The sequence below is a fragment of the Amblyomma mixtum genome, chromosome 4 (genome assembly GCF_055824585.1).
Source record: "Amblyomma mixtum isolate Tamu chromosome 4, ASM5582458v1, whole genome shotgun sequence".
NCBI lineage: Eukaryota > Metazoa > Arthropoda > Arachnida > Ixodida > Ixodidae > Amblyomma > Amblyomma mixtum.
Window position 1 is genome coordinate 2444870 of NC_143015.1, and position 16039 is coordinate 2460908.

Genomic DNA, 16039 nt, shown 5'->3' on the forward strand with positions numbered 1-16039 from the left:
AACAGGCCGATCAGGCCGCCCGCGCACTCTCTCCCCGGGCTATCTCCCTGTCCTTGGAAGCCTACTCCCAATCAGACAATCTGGCCCTTACATTCAAACACATCACCGATTACTACAAGGAGGAGCACCGGCGCTACCCGGCCCCTTGTAAGGGACTGGATCGCGCTGACGAGCGCCTCCTCATGAAAATTCTTACTAACACTGTACTGTGCCCGGCGGTACTTAAACATTTCAACGAATCCTTTGATGGCACGTGCCAGTTCTGTGGGGAGGTGGCTGACACCTTCTACATGGTTTGGGCGTGTCAATCCAACCCATCCATCCCCCCCAACCCCACCAGAGAGGACTGGGAGGCGGCCCTGCTCGGCTGTCAGGACCTAAAGAGCCAAAAGGCCTTGGTTCACCGGACGCGGGCGGCGTTGCTTGCCAATGGGGCCCCGGAATAGGGGCTCCACCTAGTATTGTTAGGGGAAAGGGCCAATAGGGCCTACCCCAATCACCTCTTTGTAAATATTTATTGCACTATAAATGTTTTTCACCACCACCACCGACGGAGAACCCTTGTCACAATGTTCGGCGCATTTTTGAAACAAAGAAAAACATCGCCGCGCGCACGGCGTCTCGCCGGCGCGAGCCGAGCGGGGGAGAAGGAAAACCCCCGCTGAGAGCGTGGCTCTCTCTCCCCTCCACCTCCGCTCACCGACACTGCGTGCGCCGAGGGAATGAGTCATCCATGTCGAAGATTTCTCTCGAACGTGCGAGTCGCTTCCACGGTTAACCGTGTGAAAGGGGGTAGCCTTGCGTGCGCTAAGACACCTCCCCCTCCTCTGCACTCGGACGTCGGCGACGGCGCCACGCCAGAACACCCTCGAAACTTCGAGTTGCGACCCCCGTACTCTGACCAATGGGGACGCGCGGCCGGCGAGAGAAAGGAAGGGAAACTATACGGGAGATACTGCGTGTATGTGCACGCCTACTCTGGCGCGTAGAAGAAACAGACGTGGAAGCGAGCCTATAAAAGAAGGCGTTGACCGCTATCAGTCAGTCCGGACCGCCGTTTAAGCTTCATCGAAGCGCGCCCGTTCGACTCCCGGGAAAACACCACTCGGCCAGCATCGGACCAACGAGGCAACTGTCGCCAGTCTGCGGGACGGCATCGTCGTGGAACTCTGGTCGTCGGACTGCCGCAGTGCCCGGTGAACAAATTGTGTTTTGTTTGTTTGCCTCTCTCTTGTGTTAGTGCACTTTAGGTGCAATATTGCCTTTGTGCTGTAGTCTCTCTCTCAAGTTTAACTTTACACGAGTTGCATTGTTCCGTTAATCACTTTCTATGTGTCTGTACTAGTCATTGTGAAATCCTCTGTATCGTCTCATTGCTGTATAAACCTTGTTTTGTTTTGTGAACCTTTGGTTCCGACCCATTCTCTGGCTTACGACCAGCGAAAGCTGGGCACCGAACGCCCAAAAACGGCTTGTCACTTGGTAGCTGGTCTCCGCTCAGCTTGCCCCGCTGAGTCGAGGGCAGCTCCTTTGAGTCCGAGACCGCTACCCTCACGCGCTCGAAGGGTGTCTGGGAGCTTCCCGCTTAAAAGTGCGCGGAGTGTGGGTGACAACCCTGTACGGGCCAAAGTAGCGTCGCAGCAACTTTTCACTCAATCCACGGCGGCGAACTGCCGTCCATATCCAAACACGATCACCTAGCTTGTAAATGCGCCTCTTGTCGGCGCAGATTGTAGCGTCGGGCGTCGGCGTGCTGCTGGTCTTGAATGCGAACCCGAGCAAGTCTTCGGGCTTCCTCGGCGCGACGAAGGTAGGCGATTACGTCGAGGATGTCTTCGTCAGAAACGTGCGGGAGCATTGCGTCGAGTTTTGTCGTGGGCTTCCTGCCGTATACCAGCTGGAATCGGAAAAAAACCTGATTGTCTCCTGGACGGCAGTACTATAAGCGAAGATCACGTAGGGCAGAATGGAGTCCCACGTCTTGTGTTCGGCGTCGATGTACATGGAGAGCATGTCTAAGATAGTCTTGTTCAGACGCTCTGTGAATCCATTGGTTTGTGGATGATAGGCAGTTGTCGTCCGATGGCTTGTCTGGCTGTAGTTTAAAATGGCTTGCGTCAGCTCCGCTGTAAATGCCATTTCTCTGTCTGTGATGAGCACTTCGAAGGCGCCGTGTCGCAGGAGAATTTGTTCGACAAAAAATTTTGCAACTTTCGTTGCGGTACCACTAGGCAACGCTTTTGCTTTGGCGTAGCGGGTCATGTAGTCGGTGGCCACGATGATCCACTTGTTAGCTGATGATGAAGTCGGAAAGGGGCCGAAGAGGCCCACCCCTATTTGCTGCAAGGGCTTAGTTGGCGGTGGTATGGGGTTCAGGACTCCGGCTGGTCTAGTCGGGGGCGTTTTGCGTCGCTGACACTCACGGCACGTTTTCACGTAATGGGAAACGTCGGTAGCTAGCCGCGGCCAATAGTACTTCTCCTGGATTCGGTGCAACGTGCCAGCAATCCCGAGATGCCCCCCAGTCGGCTCATCATGAGATGCCTGCATAATTTCCTGCCTGAGATTTTTAGGCACGACAAGAAGATGCACTGTCCTGTTGGGCGCGAAGTTCTTCTTCAGGAGGACATTATTGTGAAGGACGAAGGACGACAGTTGGCGCTTGAACACCCGGGGAGGCGATGCGGTCTTGCCTTTCAAATAATCTTCTACGCTATGCAACTCAGGATCCGAGCGCTGGTGCTGCGCGAAACTGCTAGCGCTTACCGGAAAGCGTCGTCGTCTTCCTCTTCCGGTGCTGCGTCTCCGTGGGCTCGCGATAGGCAGTCTGCATCGGAATGCTTGCGGCCAGATTTGTAGACTACAGTTAAGTCGAATTCTTGAAGACGCAGGCTCCAACGAGCAAGGCGGCCGGAGGGATCTTTCAAATTGGCCAGCCAGCACAGAGCATGGTGATCGCTCACAGCCTTGAATGGTCCTCCGTATAGGTGCGGTCGAAATTTGGACGTGGCCCAAATAATGTCCAGACATTCTTTCTCTGTCGTCGAATAGTTGGCTTCGGCTCTCGACAGTGAACGGCTAGCGTACGCGATAACTTTCTCCTGTCTGCCATTTTTCTGAACGAGGACTGCTCTTTAGCCCACACTGCTTGCATCGGTTGGGTTTTTTCAGCGTTTCGGCGTTTTCATCAAAATGCCCGAGCACAGGAGGGGACTGTAAGCGGCGCTTCAGCTCGTTGAAAGCTTGCTCTTGCGGCCTTTCCCATTTAAAAGAAATGTCAGCCTTGGCAAGTTGGGTCAAAGGCTCAGCGATACGCGTAAAGTTCTTGACTAATCGCCGGTAATAAGCGCACAATCCAAGGAATCTGCGTATGACTTTCTTGTCATTAGGCTTTGGAAACTCTGCGATCGCAGCCGTCTTCTGGGGGTCTGGGCGAACTGCATCCTTGCTTACGACGTGACCAAGCAACAGCAGCTCCTCGTAGGCGAAGTGGCACTTCTCTGGTTTCAGTGTCAGGCCTGAAGTCTTGATCGTTTCCAGCACTATCCGAAGCCTTCTGAGGTGGTCGTCAAAGTTTGAGGAGAAGACCACAACGCCATCTAAGTAGACTAGGCAAATCTGCCACTTCAAGCCGCGAGCAACGTATCCATTACTCGCTGGAACGTCGCTGGGGCAGAGCAGAGGCCGAATGGCATCACCTTGAACGCGAAGAGTCCGTCTGGCGTGATGAACGCAGTCTTCTCGCGATCTCTTTCGTCGACTTCAATTTGCCAGTAGCCGCTCTTCAGGTCCATCGATGAGAAGTACTTAGCGTTGCATAGCCGATCCAATGTGTCGTCGATGCGGGGGAGGGGGTAGACATCATTCTTCGTAATGTTGTTCAGGCGGCGGTAATCGACGCAGAAGCGAAGAGTGCGGTCTTTCTTTTTCACTAGGACAACTGGTGCTGTCCAGGGGCTCCTTGATGGCTGGATGACGTCGTCACGTAGCATTTCCTCTACTTGCCTACGGATAGCTTGGCGTTCTATCGGCGATACGCGGTAGGGGCTCTGCCGCAGTGGCCGGGCGTGTTCGTCTGTGACAGTGCGGTGCTTGGCAAGCCGGGTTCGTCGCACATTCGATGCTGATGAGAAGCAGTCGCTGTACCTTTGAAGAAGACTGCGTATTTGGTCTTGTCTGCTCCGGGTAATGCCGGGTTGATGTCAAACGTGGGTTGATGGCCTTGGTCAGATGGTTCTGCGGGTTGGTCGTGGAGGGCAAATATGTCTCTGACGTCTGGCAGCTCGTCGAGAAAGGCAATCGTCGTACCTTTGTTTAGATGCCGGTATTCTTTGGTGAAGTTGGTTAGCAGCACCAGGGCTTGGCCATTCCGGATTTGGGCGACTCCCCTTGCGACGCCCAGTCCTCGATCAAAGAGTAAGTGGGTGTTCCCCTCGACGATGCCTTCGACAGTTTCGATGTCTCCAGTACCTATGCAGGCGACGACACTTGATCGGGGCGGCACGCTCAATGCTTCGTCGAGGAAATTTAAGACAATGTGATGAGTCGCTGTCGTCGCGGCAGATATGGCTTTGTCGGTGGAAAGCTTGGTCGACTTGGATGGAAGGTCGATAATCGCCCGATGTTCATTCAGGAAGTCGATTCCCAAAATCACGTCTCGCGAGCATTTCTGTAGGACTAGGAAGGTTGTAGCATATGTTCGCCCATTTACTGTAACTCTCGCGATGCAGCGTCCTGACGGCGTAGTAAGGTTACCACTGCGGTGAGGATCAGCGGGCCATCCCATGTTGTTGTCACTTTTCTGAGTCGGACAGCGAGTGGCCCGCACATCACTGAGTAGTGAGCTCCCGTGTCGACCGAGGCAGTAACTGCGTGACCGTCGACCGTAACTTCAAGATCACTTGTTCGCGTTCCCGTATTGTACGTTGTTTTCGGTGTCCGATCTCGGCTTCGTCGAGTAGTGAGGCTGCGGTGCGCGTACTCCGACGTTATTTCACTGGGCAGCGGTAAAAGCTTCAAGTCTGGCCGCGTCGTCGTCGTCGGAGTTGTCGTCGTAGTTGAGGCATGGTCTTGAGTACTCGTCGATGGAGGATCTTTGTCATAGCGCTTAGAAGCAACCTCACCTCCAGAGGCTGCTTTATTCAGTTTAACCTTCGGGGGCTGGGGGACCCACGGCGTAACCTCGGCTAGGAGTACAAAGCGCGGGGACGATGGCGACGGGGAACGTGATAGGCGGCTCGGCGATGAGCATTCATCCCGACGCAAAAACTCTTCGATTTCGGCTGGTCGCTGGCCTGGTCGGGCTCGTGGGGCGTCGTAAGAGAACCCTCGGATGCCCATTCTCCTGTATGGGCAGTACCGGAGAATGTGACCGGCTTCGCCGCAGTGGAAGCATAGTGGGCGACGCTGGTCGGGTGTGCTCCACTCGTCGCATTTCCCCGGTCGTGTGCGACTCTCGTAGGACGGGCGGGCTGGGGCGAGAGGGCGGCGGTCCAGCGCAGCTGGCTGAAGGCGATAGGGGCTTGGGTCCCGTCGTCGAGGGGCAGGACGGCGCACAGCTGCGGCGTAAGTCATGGCTGGGGGCTGCAGAGGCTGCGTGGGTGTCGGCGTCACACCCAAGGCCTGTTGAACCTCGTCCCGGACGACGTCTGTGAGCGATGAAAGCTGCGGCTGTGTTCCCGTTGGCAGCAATCGTCGGAGCTCTTCTCGCACAACTTGACGGATAACCTCCCGCAGGTTACCCTTGTTAACGGCGTCCAGGCAGTTTGCTGAAAAGACACGCTGCTGGCGGTCATATTGGCGGGCTCGGCGTCAAAAGTTTTTTCCATTGTGGATGCCTCTTCTACGAATTCCGCGACGGTTTTCGGTGGGTTCCGCACGAGGCCCGCAAAGAGTTCCTCTTTAACTCCTCGCATGAGCAACATCACCTTGTCTTCTTCCTTCATGCTCGCGTCGGCACGCCGGAAGAGACGCTTCATTTCCTCAGTGTACACTGCAACGGTCTCGTTTGGGTGTTGTATGCGAGATTGTAGCAGCTGCTGAGCTCTCTCCTTTCTCACGACGTTTGTGAAAGATTTGAGAAGCCGCTCCTTGAAGGTTTCCCAGTTCGCAAGGCTGGCTTCTTCATTCTCGAACCAGACTCCTGCTGGTCCGTCCAGGGCGAAGAAGACGTACCTAAGTTTCATGGCATCGTCCCAGTTGTTAAAGACAGCCACACGGTCGAACTGCTCCAGCCATTCTTTGGGGTCGGCGGCAGGTGAAGCGTGGAAGGATGGCGGCACTCCGGGCTGCTGCAGAATGATTGAAGTGGTCGTCTGGGGCAAGCTCATTGTGGACGTTGCTACTTGCTTTCGCTTAGGGGTAGGGTCCGTCAGAGTCCCGAACTCAGGTGCGTCGCCTAGCAGACGTCTGCTTGCGCGGTGGACTGGAGTCAGGTCCTCCGGTGAATGACTCAGAGGGCTGGCGTCACGACTTGCTGGGGGTGTCCGGTACATAGAAGGCTACCCCGCACCTCCACCAGATGTCACGTTGTAGTTACGGTAGTCCAGCGGTCAGGAAGACACCAACCAGACTTGGAAACGAAGCTCTTTATAGGCACCCTGCACCCGCCAGGCACCGCCACCGTCGAGGCTGCGTTCAGCTCCCCCGCGCGGCCAGTTCCTCGTCCCTGTCAGGAAGGCCCGCGACTGCGAAGGGATGGCGTCTGCTAGCGGCTGCCGCTGTTCGTGGAGGCGGGATTTCGACCTATTCATTCATGAGGCTGAAAAATTCTTTCGAAGAGCGAACGTCAGGAAAGGAACGAAGCTTTTTGAAGCAGGCCATGTACACAATGTGAAACAGGTGGTGTCGTGTGGCGGGAGCGAATCTAGCTCCCCGGTGCATTCCGCAGACAAGCATCACTGCGCCGCTGAAAACGAGCAGATCAACGCTAAGAAATATTTTTATCTAATACCTGTCAGCTATCATGTAGCTATCTTCCCGTAGACAGCGTGTAGCCGCCAGCTGCAGTTGCAAGGCAGGCAAATGTAAACACGCTGCTGCCGTTTCCGTCGTTTTGGAGCGGTGTAAAACGCTCTCGAAAACGAGCCACCTGCAAGCCTGGGGTGTTCCTGCATTTAGATAGGCTTACCCTGAACTTTCAAAGACGACCAGGTGGCACAGCATTGAAGGTAATTAGAAAACTCCAGTTTCTGAGCGAACGGCGCAAACCTGACTTCATAACATTCTCGTTTGCCGCACCTCTGGTGTTCGATATGGAATACCCTGCCCAAACTACGCCTTGAAATGATGTGCCAATTGCGTAATCTGCCACTCATATTTTCTCTTTGTTCAGCAACTGCCAGGCCATTATCGCTACAACACGCGCGTCAGTATTTTGGTTATATGAAATCCCCAATGAGCGATCTTTTGCAAGCAGAAGAGACTGCAAGCTGCGGCGAAGCGCCTGCGCGCACTGAAACTCCTGTGGGAAACATAAAGCTTTTTGACTGGGATTCTGCAAAAAAGGGGTATCCTGGCTATATCATGCAGGATTCTTGCAGAAAGTTTGTGCTCAAAAAGCAGAATTTCATTGTAACGATTGTTTAATTTCTACGCATTTAGTACAAGTGCCCTGATTCTTCGACATTAGGATTTATGATTATTGTACAAAATTATCACCCAGTCGTTCGAACGTGGAGGCAAAGATTTATCAGGAGCATGTTGCCGTTGCCCCGAAAACGTGTCTTTACTGTCGAAAAAGACGCTGTACGACAAGGCGCAGTGGAAGTGAGCAAGGATTGCGCGCATAGCTGAAACTAATGTAAACTATTCTTTGCAGCGCAAAATTTGGGCTTCTTCCTAACGTGTGACTGCGGGCGAGTTTCGGCGTGGCTTTTTGAGCCCACATATTGTTTACACCAATGCATGAGTCAAGTAAGCTTCTGCACGGGTTTGACCACTGCTAGACCAGAAACCGCGCGTGCGTGTTGCCCGTCGCGAAGGGCGGGCAGTCTCCCAATGTCGCGTCGGAAATCTACAAAACCTTGTCCCAGGCGAATTTATATACGCATTATTGCATCCTGTAACACAGCAGTGTGTCCTGCTGTTGTTGTGTGCCATTTTTTGCTCGGTAAGGACGCCCAAAACTGCTTCGATACGGCGCCCGCAGCGCAGCGGGAGCTGTCGGACTTCTCCCGCCTTCCTGACAGGGACGCGCGCCGCCGCCAGTGGCGCGCGCGTCGCGCTGGAGTTAGATGCGCAGGGTGCCTATTTGGGCTGACTTGCGCCCACAAAAAAACTGAATCACTCGGCAGCGGCGTAAGCAGCAAACGTGCTCGTCAGTCGCCGAACTACGAACGCCAGCTGCTCGCGGCATCTTTCAATTTAAAGCCCGCAAGGAAACTTCGAGATAAGAGGTCGAGATCATCTAGAGAAATCTGGAAACACGTAGATGCAGCTCGGCATGGCTGTAATCAATCGAGATTAGTCCGGTCGCTTCTCGCGTCATGAAAACAATTGATAACACCCCTTTCCTGCGGGCTTGCGCGAACGAACGGACACTACAATGATACGTGGCAGTACATAGCGTCTCTTGGCCACCTCAGGAACACGTCCATCGCGGGACTCTTGTCTCTTCGGATCCACAACACAACGGAAGAACTCATAGAGGCAGAACTCACGCTACAGGAGCAGTAGCGGAGACACACAGAGCCGGGGCTCCGTATATTAAGCGATCTGAGCGTACGGGGGAAGACAGCTCAGACCAAGCAGCCCTTCCGATCGATACACGCAGGCGCATGCGAGTTGAACCTCTCCACCAAAACGTGCATGCAGGACACATGAAGGACGCAGCAGGGACAGGGCGATAACGCGAGGCGCAAAGTACGAATGGGACAAAAGTGCCGTATGCGTCGATGCGGCAGAATATCGAATCAAAGACAAGACCACCTTTGCTAGGGCCGCGGTTAGCATCTTCCGCGAGGTAGCAGCCATGGCGGTCACGGACAAAGTAGACTCCGCGGAGGCCGTCATAGCCCTTGGAATGTTCAGGAAGGCGCTAAAGCAATTCTTGGCGATTCCAAGACGGCCATTCACTGCTTTGCGAAGGAACGCATCTGGGGCACAACCTATACAATTATAAAAACGTTATTTAAAAACAGGAGTGAATTGGACCTAGTTTGAGTCCGTGCCCACGTGGGCGATCCGGGTAATGAAGCCGCTCACCGCTATGCTGGACGTCTTGTCAGCCGAGCAGGTGAGGAGGCTTCTGACATGGGAGCGCCCCGAAGTGGGGCCGTGGACTCGTATCAGGTCATAACGGCATACTAGAAAGAGCTACGAGTGTCCCTGCATCTTCCAGAAGATTCTCTCAGCAGAGAACAGGCTACCACCTGGCGACAGCTGCTGACGCGGTCGCAGCCGAACTCATGTACATGCTCTAACATATTCCCTGATTTGGTGAGCCCGTTCTGTCTGTCAGTTATGCCGCGAGCCTGCCACTTTGGACAATATAATCTGGGTCTGCTCAGAAGATCTCCTTCCAGTAAATCTAACTATATCTCCCTCTCCTGAGCTAAGGGAAGCTGCTCTCGCCAGTTCGGAGCCGTGCTTTCAGTCTAGGGCGAAGACGAGAGCGCTTGAGGTCGCCGACAGACCACAAAATGCCGGCTAACTGGAGCAGCTGATTGACCCAGTACACCCGCCATTTGATTTTATGATTTTTCCTCTCCCTTATATACAACCACAAAGAACACAAAGCTGCGGGAAGCTGCGGGAGATAGTTGACATGATCTTGGAGAAGTGCCATATGAAGTCTTTTTTTTTGTCATTAAAGAACGGTGGACACCACTTCAAAATAATAACAAAACTCCAGGTGGTGGTGGTGGTGCAAAACCGTTGTTAATGCCATTTGCAGGAGATGATGGAAAACGTTTATTTATAATATTTGCAGGATAGAGAGGCGCGCCCTTATGGCGCGCCCTTATGGCGCGCCATAAGGGCGCGCCATTTACAAATTCAAGGAGAGAGTCTCTAGTCCGGGATCCCTGTGGCTTCCGCGGCAGCGCGGGCACTAGCCACGAGAGTTTGTTGGCTCTTTAAGGTAGAGCAGCCGAGCACGGCAGCCTCCCAGCTGTCTCGGGTAGGTGAGGCGAAAGGAGGGTAAGCGGGGTTAAGGCACGTTCGCACTTGGGCATTCGGCAGCAAGAGCGAGCGGAATTCGCCGCCGCGGCGGAAATTCCGCCGAAATATTCAACGGAAACCGGATCGGCAAGGACAGAATTCTGCCGCTGCAAAAAATTCAAGAGCGCCGATCGATGTGTGCGAGCGAGTGAGCATTGTAAGATGCGCGGATCCTTTAATCAGCAGTTCCGGCATTTGTGTCCTTTTTATCTGCAGCGCTTCCAACCTTTTCGTCTAACTGAGAAGAAAAAAAAATTATAATAAGTGACTTAACGAGACTTTACCATTCAAAGGATATTCTTTGCAACGCTCGCCTCGGCGCATTGTCGTGACGCTTTCCACTGCAGAAAACAGATGGCGCCACTGTCGCCCTTCAGCGAAAAAACTGTGTTTGTGGGTTTTGGTTCAACGATCTCTACGCAGGCGATTACGTTTTCGCATCATGCACGGCTCAACTAAGTAAGTACCGGTGTAAAACTTGCTACCATACAAAAGTTACCATAATACGCAACCTCTGTGTGCAATTTCACCGCAAAAGAGCTAGCGGTTGAGGCTGGAAAATTTTTGAAAACATTCACGATAAAAACGCCCAATACTCTATATAAGCGAAGCAGCCAACGCTCCCAGCGTTTTGTTTGCCCTTTCGCTGTGGGATAAAAGCGGCTAGGCTGTGTTTGGTAAAAATTAGGAATGTTTTCTGAGTGACAGCCGGTTTAAGTTACGGTACCTCAGGAGGCGAGTGTCGTGGCGATGCCCGGTGGTTGAGCGCTCCAAACATTACACACGTGAAGGAGGTCGCCATAGTACTCGCCACTAAAAACCGGACTCCCGGGTTATTATCACCGATTCCCGGAGAGCCTGCCGGGGTTTTACATAGATGCGAGTACCGGGATCGCCCGGACACTCGTGTCGTAATCTGGACTAAACTTCAGTAAGGAGAGTTAACCGTAGGGCCCAACAGACGCCCACGTGTATAAACATCTCAGTCTAAAAAAAATAAAAATGGGATACGAGGACACTACTTCTACTACTGTTACAATTACTATTACTACCATGTACAATTGGAACACCTACTAGAGTGGAATTAGAGAATAACAGACTAGTGCAGTCATGCCTAGATAAAATAGCAGTAAGAGCACCTGATTGCTCATTTTGTTCATGTATAATTTCAGAAAGGTTGGCCGACCACTACTTCGTAGCATGCCATCTTGCTATACCGAATGCGTCTGGAACCTCTAACCGGCAGCTGATTCTCGTCAACGCAAATGTCTTATCACCGTTGTCAATCAATCCAAGCTTGATAATCTTATCGCTTCATTTGTTTGGGCAACGTTAACGAATGAAATTTCAGCGGGCAAAGTCTATGAAAAATTTTTTGTGCAGCTCAAAACCTTTGAACTACAGTGCACTCGGTTGGTAACTAAAGCAGTCAGAAAGGGTCACTGCTGTATGAGGCCGGAAAATCTTAATGCAATTTTGTATAGAGGCAGTTTGTGGAAACGGTGCAAAAGAAGTCCGAGAAACGTATCTCTGCGTTTAGAATACAAGTCAGCAAGAGACACGGTTGTCGCCCTTTTGCGTGGGGCCAAGCGCCGATACTTTCTTTTATAAACTCAAGCAATCTTCAAATGGTGTGAGTAAACTTGGTCGTTGTAAATTATCTCAGAGGCTTTAATTCTAATAAATGTTCTGTTTTCGAATCTTTTCCGCAGTAGCAGATGCTTTCAACAGGCACTTTGTAAAAGCGTCGCAAAGAGCTATTATTCCAACTACTTGCTCTAGTTCGTTAATGCAGTCCATACTTGCGTCTGCTTTCCTTCCTAGGCTCTTGAAATGTGAACTGGAAGAGACTCTTTTTAGTTTTCGTGCTAACAAGCCAACTGAATATAAATGAATGCCGTTACATATTATTCGCAGGAACTTTAACGCTCTGTAAGATATTGTCCTTTGTATACTGAATGGTTTTTTGTAGGGTGACGAAAGTCCGGAACGCCTGAAAACTGCAGTTTTTTTGCCCCTACACAAGTCAGGACATAAAGATGAGATTGAAAACTACCGGACAATTTCTGTTTTGCCTGTAAATGCCCAGGTCTTGGAAAAATTATTTTTGCACTATGCCTTCCTTTCTTAACAAATTTTCGGTCCTTAACGATCGCCAGGTTGGCTGCATCGCTGAGCATGGTATTATTGCCCTTCTCGAGGAATTTTCGGATGAATTCTTTCCAGCGTTTAACCACTATCTTTTCACGTGTGCTCTCTTCTTAGATGTAGCTAAAGCATTTGACTCCCTTAACCATCAAATATTGTTAAGCAAAGTGTATTCGTCAGGTTTCCGGGGGCCATTTCACGACATTCTCTAAAACTATCCCAGCAAACTATATCAAGTTCTGGCTACCGATGATAAGAGCATTTTTAGTTGTATGTTGCCGCTGAATACGGGTGTTCCGCAGTAGTCAATTTTGTCTCCATTGTTGTTTAATATGTTTGTTATTGACTTCCCTTCGGCCATTTCTAAATGTTTGGTGTTCCAATAAGCTGATGGCATGACACAGCGTTACTGGCAAAGCATCTATTCTACAGAATGGCCTCTGGTTTGTTGCAAAATGACATTTACAATGCCATGCGCTGGTTTGTGGAGAATGGAATTGCTGTCTATGCACAAAAACACAGCTTGTCTGTTTTCGTTCCCCACTAAAGACAACTGTTATTAACATTCCTATTTTATGCGAAGCATATTACTAGAGCTACACTACAGCCCGTCGAGCGCAGGGGTGGAGCTACCATTGACCTTTAGCGTTACCACATGACACCACGTAACAAAATGATGTCACAGCAGAGGAGAGATGGGCTTCCGGCTCGCGCGGTCGGCCGCGGCGGTGGAGGCTCCACATCAGAGTCGCGGCGGCTGACCACGTGACAACATGACGTCACAGCAGAGGAGAGATGGGCTGCCGGCTCGCGCGGTCGGCCGCGGCGGTGGAGGCTCCACATCAGAGGCGCTGCAGGTGACCACGTGACGCTACAGCAGCGATATAAAGCTTAGCTTGCCTCCCTCTCCGGGCACTTACGAGGCGGCTAGGTGTTGTGATGCCGCCTAGAAGCAGGGCTGATTTGAACGAGAAGCGTAAGCTTCAGCGTGCCACAGAGACCGATGAAGAGCGGGATGAACGTCTGGCTAAGCGGCGTGCTCAATATGCGGCTCGGCGACAACGTTCTACAACAACTGAAGAACAAAGCGAGGAACTTGTCAGCAATGCTTCCACTAGTGCTGCCACCGAGTCCGTCAGTAGTTCTACAAGTTTGGAACGCTGGAATGCTACGAAACGGAATAGGCGTACGTCGAGGGGAAATATTGCTACAACCGCGGGTACTACAGCTGCAGCTGCTGCTGGGGATACATCAATACAGTCTATAGGGAATGGTGGCGGTGGTGGAATAACTAAGGGTGTTTCCAATGTACTTTCCATGGGTGCCAAGAATGCTGTTGTAGCCGGTGCTGGGGCAGCGGTTGTACACTCTGCATTGAATTCACCGATGATCCCGTATATGGCTGCCATGGCAATCCTTGCTACACTTCTAGTGGTTGTATTAAAATGACCAAGTATTCAACCAAGGAAAGCCATGTATTACCAAGCCTAGCCATCAATATGCTTCGCATCTGACTAGGCTTGACCTTAGCTAAGCCTCAGCCATTTTATTTATTTATTTATTTATTTACCCTCAGGGCCGTTAGGCGTTACAGAGGGGAGTGGGAATAACATGCAAGTATAAAAAACAAAACAGCAGCTAGAAAAATTGAATATAGTTACAGCACACACTGGTATAAAATCAATAACAGAATTAACAAAAGGCAGCATTACACAAAACAAAACACAAAAGAAAGCAGCAGCTAATAAATTAACAAAGTTATAGACACATACTTATATAAAATTAATAACAGCGTTACGAAACGCAGCAGTATCCGTAATTACAGCAATATTCTGGGGAAGGTGATTCCAGCTGACACAAGTTCTGGGTATGAATGAATCGTGAAAACATCTTGTACGACAAGGAGGGATCCAAACTTTGTGATGGTGATCAATGCGTGCGGAAATATACGGTGGTCTTTTTAGTAACTTCTCTTTAAGATAAGGATTATGATAAATTTTGTGAAAAGTACATAATGAAGCTATTGACCTGCGATGGGAAAGAAGCTGTAAGGAAAGGTTAGTTTTCATGGCAGTTACACTACTAGTACGATGATAGTTGGAAAGTATGAAGCGACAACCGCGGTTTTGAATAGATTCTAAGTCAGAAATGAGAGATTCGACCCCAGGGTTCCACACCGATGAAGCATATTCCAATTTAGAGCGGACCAATGTTTTGTAAAGTAATAGTTTTAATGAACTCGGTGCACATGAAAAATTTCTGCGAAGGTATCCAAGCATGCGATTGGCGTTATTTGTAATGTAGTCAACATGAGTTACTTATATACTTATATACTTATATACTTCAAACTGTATTTCTTGTAAATGTTCACCTATTGATTATGTCGAATGTGTTAGGTAGCTAGGAGTGTCTTTTAACAGTAGCTTAATCTGGCATCACCACTTATCTAATCTGCGTTCTAAATTGAGGTCAGTGGCATGGTTCTTGTTTAATATCAAAATCTTTGTGCCTTTATCTATAAAAGATTATTGTCAATGCTTTGTCATACAGTGTGTTAAGATATGGTATTACTATCTTTGGCTTTTGCTCGGAACGTTGGATTTGCTGGATCGACTGCATTTTAAAGAATATTCTGAAAAACGTAGCTCATAGCACACCCACTTTGTCAGCTGAAAACATCTTCCGTGAACTAGGTCTCCCGAACTTCATATCCTTGTTCATTGATGCGGTTGTCCTTAAGCATTGCCGGTCCAGTGAATTTAAACAGGAATATACCCCGACGAGACACATTAGAAAACATAACCGTTACAATGTCCTCGTTCAAACACGAGGTATAGTGCGGCCAGGCGTTGCGCTTATGTGCCGGCTACTTTTAACAAACTGCCGGATGAAACCTTTACAGCTAGTTCTAGGGGAAGCTGAGAGAATTATTGAAGAATGAATGGTAGAGTTTTTGGTTTAGTGCAATCGTTCTCGCTTTGTGAGATTTTGTGCCTTTATGCACTTTCCAGTTTTGTTTTTATTAACTTACTAATTTTTAGCGTGCTCTTTTTAATCTTTATTGTTTGTTTCTGTCTTTTTTGTATATGTACGCATTTTCATGCTTTTCAGTCACTATGTATTGTTTTTAGGGACGGTCCTACAAGCTATCTAAAGGCTTAGACCGGCCTGTCACGCTTGGGTTGCTACTGACGGGGACAAAATAAATTATTGTAATTGTTATTATTAAACGCTCATTCAGCAGAGTAGACGAGCGCTCTACGTGGATGAAAAGAATTGTTTAGAAGGTCACAATGAAGAAAATAAGTGATACTAAACGAATAGCGGCGAAAAGCGAGGGGTACTAGGTGCAAAGAATCACGGGTGTGAGCGAAGACGTCACGTGTTCGACGCACCCCGTCATCCGAGCAGGATTTTGTTTTTGGACGACGCCTGGTCTGCGCCACATTCTAGGCAAACAGGACTGTTGCCATTTTATCAGAGCCAGAACTATTATGGAGACGCCAATCACCGAGCTGCCACAAAACTAGTAGTTATTTAACTGTAACGCCAGGTTTACACGTGATCAAAACACAGACCGCACCAAAACGGTAAATTTGGTTGAATTTAACTCGTTAAAGAGCAAAGGAAGTGCATTTCGCAAATTTTCAGCGTTATCTGTTCACTCATATTGCAAGGAAGGAAGTTAACGTAACTTCTAATGGGGGTACTTTCTGAATACTGGCATATT

At 50.2% G+C, this 16039-nt stretch overlaps 1 protein-coding gene across 1 annotated transcript in view; it reads right to left on the reverse strand.

The window, feature by feature from the left end:
• Positions 1-696: 696 nt before the first annotated feature.
• Positions 697-16039, reverse strand: part of LOC149345490 (uncharacterized) — a 38364-nt gene continuing 23021 nt past the window's right edge. Inside the window, exons 2-4 of the mRNA XM_089586091.1 lie at positions 5781-6475; positions 5557-5742; positions 697-705 (exon numbers count right to left, since the gene is read on the reverse strand). Of these exons, the coding sequence (XP_089442217.1) occupies positions 697-705; positions 5557-5742; positions 5781-6475 (890 nt within the window). The remainder of the gene's footprint in view (positions 706-5556; positions 5743-5780; positions 6476-16039) is intronic.